The 8,108-nt window shown below is 29.8% G+C and overlaps 1 protein-coding gene across 5 annotated transcripts in view; it reads left to right on the forward strand.

The window, feature by feature from the left end:
* Positions 1–324, forward strand: part of LOC129911962 (SCY1-like protein 2) — an 83,793-nt gene extending 83,469 nt beyond the window's left edge. For 3 of the 5 annotated variants that reach the window (XM_055990000.1, XM_055990003.1, XM_055990002.1), the window contains exon 19: positions 118–324. Coding sequence is in view for 2 of the 5 variants with exons in the window: in XM_055990003.1 (XP_055845978.1) it covers positions 118–144 (27 nt within the window). In the remaining 3 variants the exon portion in view is untranslated. The remainder of the gene's footprint in view (positions 1–117) is intronic. The other 2 variants (XM_055990004.1, XM_055990006.1) reach the window with 1 other exon arrangement.
* Positions 325–8,108: the final 7,784 nt, after the last annotated feature.

Below are 8,108 nucleotides of genomic sequence, written 5' to 3' on the forward strand. Positions count from 1 at the left end.
AACATACCCTTTCCCAAATCCAATTTTTTATAAATTTCAAAAAAAAAAAAAAACATTACAAAAAAACATATATCAATTGAATTAACATATAATTATTTTGTTATTAAATTTTTACAGTACCAGCTGTTTTCCGGTCGAACTTAAACAAAATTTTAAAACTCAGACTTACATGCTGGTTCCAACACCAACATATTAAAACTAGAAACAATTTTAAGCAAGAAATAAATCAAAAAATAAATATAATTAACAAAAAAAAAAAAAAATCAAACTAAAACATCAAACAATTTGCCGACACTTATTTTTTTTTGAATATTCTCAGTGTTAAATAAATTAAAAAAAAGAAACATACCTATTTACATTGATATACTTACAAAATTTCAAATAAAAATCAACATATCCATGTTTTAATATTAAACAATGAATTTCTATAGACTACTAACTATATCTTCAAAAAAAAAAAAAAAAAAAACAATCATATCACCAAAACACTTTATTTTTTACAACATCTAAATGTTAGTTGAAATCTATATTTAATAAATTATGTTTAGTTTGCTATTTGTTTTGAATTTTATTTAAGTGAATTAGCTGAAATTTATATTAAGGAAAATGGTGGTGATACCTAAAAAGTTTATAATTTTTTTTAATTTTATTTTTTCTTTAAATTAAATTTCTTCTTCTTAAACTTTGGTTTGATTTCTTTACTTCTTTTGTGATGTGATATTTTTTTACTGTTAAGAATATTTGAAAACAGTAAACTTAGAAAGAAAATAACGCTGGGATTACTTTAATTCTGGTAAATTGTAGTATTTTCTCGTATATATATTAAACTGTATTATGATTAAAACCAGAAGAAAAGTTATCTCTGGTATTATTTTTTGTCGGTGTACGTACAGTTGTTATGTAGTTAAATATTCCAAAAAAATGTTTAAAAAAACAAAAATTCAAAATAAGGAAACTAGGACCTAACTTATTCACAAACAATTTTGTATAAATTAGAATGGCGACTTTTAATATATATAAATTTATATATAAACTTTCAAAGCCCAAAACACAGAAGTTTTGTTTTCACACTACGTCGAAAACCGATCCGTACACGGGTAAACGGCCTTTTTGGTAGGTTGTTAAGTAAAAGAACGTGTTTTTCAAAATAAAATGGCATACTTCGACATATTTGATTTTATTTTTTTGTTTTTGCGAACGAAAATCACAAAAAAAAAAAAAACCTTATTAAGTAAGTAAGTAAGTAAGTAAGTAATTCATTTATTGATTTCATAAAGTAATTACATGATTATTATAAAAATGAATTATAAGCTATGGCATTGCCGTCAGCTCAGTTGGCAATAATATTTTAACAATTTTTTTTTTTTTTTTTTTTGGTTTAATAAGTTTGCATTACAATTTTGTTTTAATCAAATTCAGTTATCATTAACATTCTATATTTATATGCACTCTTTAAGAATAAATAAAGATTTTTCCAGTTCGGGCCATTTAGCAAATCCACTGTTTCTTGCACCGTTAAATATTTAGCTCCTAAATATTGTTTTCTTTGTACTGCATAAATTGGGCACACTCCAATAAAGTGAAAGCAGTCCTCTTTGGATTTTAGGTTACACAATGTGCAAAACCGATCAAAACTTCCATTATATGGTGCACCGTTTAGCCCAAGGACCTCGCATCTAGTTTTAAATATTAGGGAGATTTGTTGGTAACTATGCAAATCACAAAAATAGTTATCAGCTTCTAGATTATAGTTGAGTTTCGAGTACAAGAATCTGCTATCCGACTGCTGGGCTTCCGCTACAAGCAACGCTCTCTGATTATCTTCAAACTTTTGTATTGTACTATACAACCGATCTTTTAGTGTTATTCTATCGCCGGGAATTATGTTGGTATTTTCTCCATAGACTTCGCCAAGATTTCGCCATTTCTCCATCCACCAATCTTTATTTCGGATTTCATACTGCAGCATTTTCCGTACAAGTCGTGATTCGGGGAGGTCGAGCACTTTTAGAATATAGTCGGCTTGTGTTTTAAGAGTAGTAGTAAAAATTTTGGGTAAACCTGTTTCTAAATAAATAGCATAATTTGGAGTTTTTATTGGTAGGTTGAACAATTTTTTGATGAAACTTCTTTGCAGCTTTTCCATTTCTTCAAATTCATCAGTTCCCCATACTTCTGCAGCGTAACACAATGTCGATTTAATGACTGAATCAAAGATTTTGTACTTTGTCGATAGACTAACGTGTTCATTGAACAAAACATTTTTCCATGTAGCGTTTATGAGTTTCTGGCAAGTTTTAGTTTTTTCTTCAAAATGTGTTTTGAAATCAAGTGTTGTATTAAGCTTTACTCCCAAATATGTATATTCTCTCACAACATCAAGACGGTTAGTTCCCAAGAACCAATTATAGCTTTGTGTTGAGCTACCCCGATTATTTCTTGAGAAAACCATTACCTTCGATTTATCTGTGTTAATGATAAGTCCCCACTTCTCACAGAATGAAACCAGGCGGTTTAACATCAGCTGTAGATTTTGTGGAGTTTCAGACAAAACTACCAAATCATCGGCGTACAAAAGAACATTAACGATGGTGCCTGCAATTCTGATTCCACCAGGTAGTTCGGTCACAACATCGTTTATAAAAAGTGCAAATAACAGTGCACTAAGTGGGCATCCCTGCTTCACACCACTATCTGTTTCAAACCAATCCGATATATTGTTTCCATCCCAAACAGCAGCATTAGTTCCACAATACATTTCTTTGATGATCTGAATGAATTTGGTAGAGAGTCCGATTTGCGATAACTTGTACAAAAGCGCGTTTCTATTAATGAGATCGAAAGCCGCCTTAAAATCTACAAAAAGTGCGTACACCTTTTTGTTTCTCGCTTGAAAACCTTTCACTATTGCAGTTAGACTAAAAATGTGGTCGATAGTCGAGTAGTTTTTTCTAAATCCTGCCTGTAGCTCGGTCATGGTGTTGTTTTCATCAATCCATTTTTCAAGTCTAGCGACTAGAATTCCACAAAAGAGTTTGCCAATTGTGTTCATAAACGATATGCCACGGTAGTTTTCGGCTTTATCTAAAGCTCCTTTTTTGTGTATGGGGAAAATTACTGAGTTTTTAAAAGATTTTGGTACAATAGAGTTCGAAAAAATGTTGTCATACAGTTTTTTGAGGTGCATGAGAAATACTGGTGTAGCATTTTTAAAAAATTCGTACGGGATACCATCTTCTCCCGGTGCCTTTCCATTTTTTGATTTTCTCAAAACATTTTCAATTTCCACCAAAGAGATTTCACAATCCAGAATATCATCGACGACAAGAGGTTCGGCAGTTAAAAAGGTTATGTTTCTCTGATCACGAAGTAGAGTTTGAAAGTACAGTGATAGATGTGCTGCAGAAACGCCTGTACCTATTTTAAATTTAGAACCATTTATCTCTTTTGTTGCTTTCCAGAATTCTTTTGAGTTTTTAATATTTGCAAGTTGAATAGCTTTGTTGTTGTCCCAGTTGATTTTCTTCACACGACACATATTTTTGTAATAGGTGTTTGCCTCAGCGTACCATTTCTTTAAAACTTCAGAATCTGTTTCTCTCCATGCGTGTAATAGAGCAAAGGATTTCTTACGGAACTTCGAGCATTCGGAGTCAAACCACTTTTGCTTGTAAAATTTTTCTGCAGTTGCCATTTTAATTGAAGAAGAACTTCTAATGCATGATATTACTTGCGACGAGTATTCTTCTACCGACTCTGTGTTCAACACCGTATTTGAAAAAAAGTTGTCTATAGCTTGATGGTATATGTTTATTTTTTGTATTTTCCAGTTCATTCTTGGGAGCAAATTAAGTGTTTTTTCGTTTCTTATAACATTATTAGTCCATTCAATAACTATAGGTAAATGATCGGAATAAGTTTTTGTTTGAACTTCAAACTTGGTTATAAGATCTACCCAGTCGTTATTGACTGCACAATAGTCTATCACAGATTTGCCTTGACCTCCAATGAAAGTATAATGACCTTCTCGATCCCCTTCGGTACAACCATTTAGAATACATAAATCATAGATTTGAAGAATATCAAGAAGTTTTGTTCCATTTTCATTGTAGACGGTATCTTTGGATGTGCGGTTGTTATAAATATTGGTAGGGTTTGTTTCTTGTAAGACAGTAGTTGTCGTCTGCATATTTCCTATCCTTGCGTTTAAATCTCCAATTACCATTACGTTTTTACTCGATAAGTGAAATAGTACATTATTTAATTCTTCAGCATCTTCGATCCAATTATTACAGTTGATATAAAAAGGTACTATAAACATATTATTCTGTAGTAAATGTTTAACGACAGTATATCCACATATGTCGACAAAGTCGTATGTATTTAAGAGTGAAGTTCGGATCCCAAAAAGATTTCCGCCGCTTGCCTGGCCTTTCTTAGCTGTACGTGTTGCTGCTACCCAATGTAATTTATATTGACTAAAGTAGTTTGTAAATTTAATTATATTTTCCTGTGTTATATGTGTCTCGAATAAAAAAAAGATTTGAAAATTTTGTACATATTTAAAAAAATCTACATATAATAATTTATTATTTAAACCTGATATATTATAAGATAAAATATTTTGTAAACTAATAATACTTGAGCTGACGGTTTTTTCATATCAATGTTGAATACTACTAATTCTACTACTTTCTGCTCCGTTCGAAGAAGTTGCCATCCCTGATGTTATTTCGCTACTTGCTTGTTGGCTGTTTGACATCAACGTCAGTTTGACAGCTTCGAAATTCAGTTCTCCAAACATTTTCATTAGCACCTGTTCTCCATCATTATTGTTGTGTATTAATTTATTGTTATTTGTTAAATAAAATATATCCTTTCCAATAACTAAAGCATTGTTTTTTAATAAAATTGGTGCATTGGGTTGTTTAGATTTAATAACCTTTCTATAACTCAACAGAATCCGTCGTTTGTGCTGTAGTTGTTTGGTTAGGTCGCGTTGGATATAAAAACTTGTGCCTTTTAACTTTGTTGCATTTTTAAGCATTCTCGTTGCCAAGGAACTTGAGCCAGTGGATAATTTCAATTTAGTTATGGATTGATTTTCGCTTAATTTTATAGCTGGTGGCATTTCGTGTTTTTCCTGTGTACCAAGCAAAAGGTCAACTATGCCATCTACTGTTTTTTGCACATCAATGTCATCAAAAACCTTATTATTTAGCACAAAAAATTAGGTTAAAATAATAATAATAATAATAAAAACATTAATTATAAACGACTTACATGTGAAAACATTTTGGGCTCATCAGCATTTGGTTGCGAAGTTCGCAATTACCTAAGTCGTTTTTGACAAAAATCTTTGAAAAGTATTTGCCTTAAAAAAATTGTTTGCAAACAAAATAAAATGCACTACTGGGTTCGCACGTACTTGCTCTTATGCTAAAAGTAACTCTAATGTTAAAGCTTTTTATTCAAGAAACACTATTTTTAATTATGTTTTACAAAAACCAAGTATGCCATTTTATTACTTGCATAAAAAGGTATTTTAAAAAAAAACGTTAGAGCCGTTTTTTAAAAAAATAATTTTTTATATATAAAAAATTTCTAACATTTTTCAAAAAAAAAGTTGGTATGCCATTTTAAAGAAATAATTAATTTACATATAAAAACGAAATTTCAAAATTTTTCATCAACCCGTTTTCAAAAAATTGATTTTTCAAAAAAAAAAAATTTGATATATTTTTTAAAAATCCAAAAAATGCACTTTTTGAAAATTTTCTAAAGTTTTAATATTACCTTTATCAAAACGCTTTTGCATAAAAATTTTCGTTGAAATCGGGTTAATTTTGTACGAGATATTCAGAAACCAAAAAAAAAAACGTTCTATGACAGGTACCGGTACAAAAAATATTTTTTTTATTTCAAAAGTTGGATCTTATGTGTAATACTACACATAAAAATTTTAATCAAAATCGTTAGAGCTGTTTTTGAAAAAAATTAACTTTTCTATTTCCGTTATATGGCAGGTACCGTTAGTTTTGGTCATAAAAAAAAAATTCAATTTTCCCTCTAGTGAATAACCAAAAACTGCTAACTACCAAGTTTGAAGAAAATCACTTCACTAGTTTAGGCTGTAGCTCGAGGTATATACAGACAGACAGACAGAATTGCCGGACCCACTTTTTTGGCATTCTCCATCATCCTAATGTCATGTAAAATTTTTATCTCGAGTTCCATTTTTTTTACGAATCCTAAACTTGCCCTATAGTACCTATTTCGCAAGTAAAAATTTAGCGATGTTGCAAAATGTGAGCATTCAATATTTTTTTTTTTTACTATCAATAACATTTTTCTAATGCAAATTAAATTTTTTTAATGCAATTTGCAATAAATTTCTCTTTTTTAATTTCAATTTCATATTTTTATTTTAGTTTGTGTTTTTACAACCATTCATCTGCCTGGAATATACACATTAATTTAAGGTTTTCGAGTAGGTACCTATGTAGGTACAGGTTAGGGTGGTCCAATTTTTTGGTTTTTACATTTCCGTTGTTCCCCACTCAAAAATTGGTTGCATATGTGTTTTGTATTACACACGTGAAATTTCAGCTTTTTAGGTGAAGTGTAAGTGGGCGCTCAACAAGCTCAAAGTGTTTGCTCACATGCTGTTATAGCTGGGTCCTCATGCCTAGTAATTAACTCTTGTTTTGATTTATCAAGTGGATTAAGTTATGATGTGGTAAAGTTTTTCATAAAAAACCAATATTTTCACAGATAATAATTTTTGTTCATTTAAATTCGTCTGTAAATATTTTTTGCTTAAAGTTAACAAAACAGAATTAATCAATGAAATACGAGCTAGTGACTCAAAACCAAAGAAACATGAAAATCATTTACATGGTTGTCGTTAACATGCGTGCTTGTATTTAAGCCTCATAAATAAATTATAATGTTTAAGCCAAATTCCAACCTCAAGCCAAGTCCTAGTACAATATAATCAGATATTAAGGGTAAGGTAAGGGTAACAAAGTCTAATATTCCAAAGCTGATGAGCGCCCTCTTCCTTTTACTTTTGAGGGCTAAAACTTTCAGCATGTGTTGGTATTGATGTCTGAAGCAAAATAATGCGTGGGGAACTAATGAATTATATGGTTTATTTTTTTGCCTTATAACGTGGACCACACTAGTACAGGTACATCTTATATGTATTTAGGAAGCGGTGTTAAATTTTCGAATGCATAACGCAAAAATAGTAATTAAAAAAAAAATGCGTTTTATAGTAATATGATTCAAAATCCTCACACCCTGACCCTAGATAGCTAAATATTTTACGAAGAAAATGTATTAATTTGCATTTCATTTTTGGAACTCATATTTTCCAAATTTTTATACTTATATGGTAATTGGAAATTTTCAAAAACAATGTGTTTTTAAAATTTAAAATTTTATTTAAGTTTTCATTAAGAAATCAATTTTTCATAAAAACTTGTATAAATTGAGGCTCCCTAACACGTCAACAACTGTTAGAATTTCTGTTTATCGATATGCCAAAAAAAACTTTCTTAATCCCGTACCTGACCTGTTAATTTTTTTAATATTTTGGCAATAGCATTTGCTGAAAATTAGTTTTTATTTTCTAACTACCTCATATTTTATTATTATTTGTTTGTTCATTTACATCATCTAAGGATCGTTGTTGTGCAAATTAAATTTCAGCTGATTCAAAATATCATATCTTCAAATAATCATATTATTTTGTATTGTGTCTTGAATAAAATCATTATGAATTACTGATTTAACCAACAAAATTTATATAAAACAATGAATAATATCAGCAAAATATATATAAGCAAATATTTTCATAATTCAACTCAAAAATTATGTACCTTTTCACCTGAAATAAAAAACCTTATTTACCATAGCCATTTTTAAGCTTATTAAAAAATATATATATAAATAAAAATATCTTTAGCAATTAAGAATAGATGTTCAACAACAACAAACAAAGTAATTATACTAACACTACTACTAAGCAAATAAAAGAACCTAGGCTGGTACCTAGGCGATAAATTGCGCTGGTCGCAATTTACATTTTTTTTTTTTTTTGT

Source organism: Episyrphus balteatus, chromosome 2 (genome assembly GCF_945859705.1).
Source record: "Episyrphus balteatus chromosome 2, idEpiBalt1.1, whole genome shotgun sequence".
In the NCBI taxonomy this organism is placed as follows: Eukaryota; Metazoa; Arthropoda; class Insecta; order Diptera; family Syrphidae; genus Episyrphus; species Episyrphus balteatus.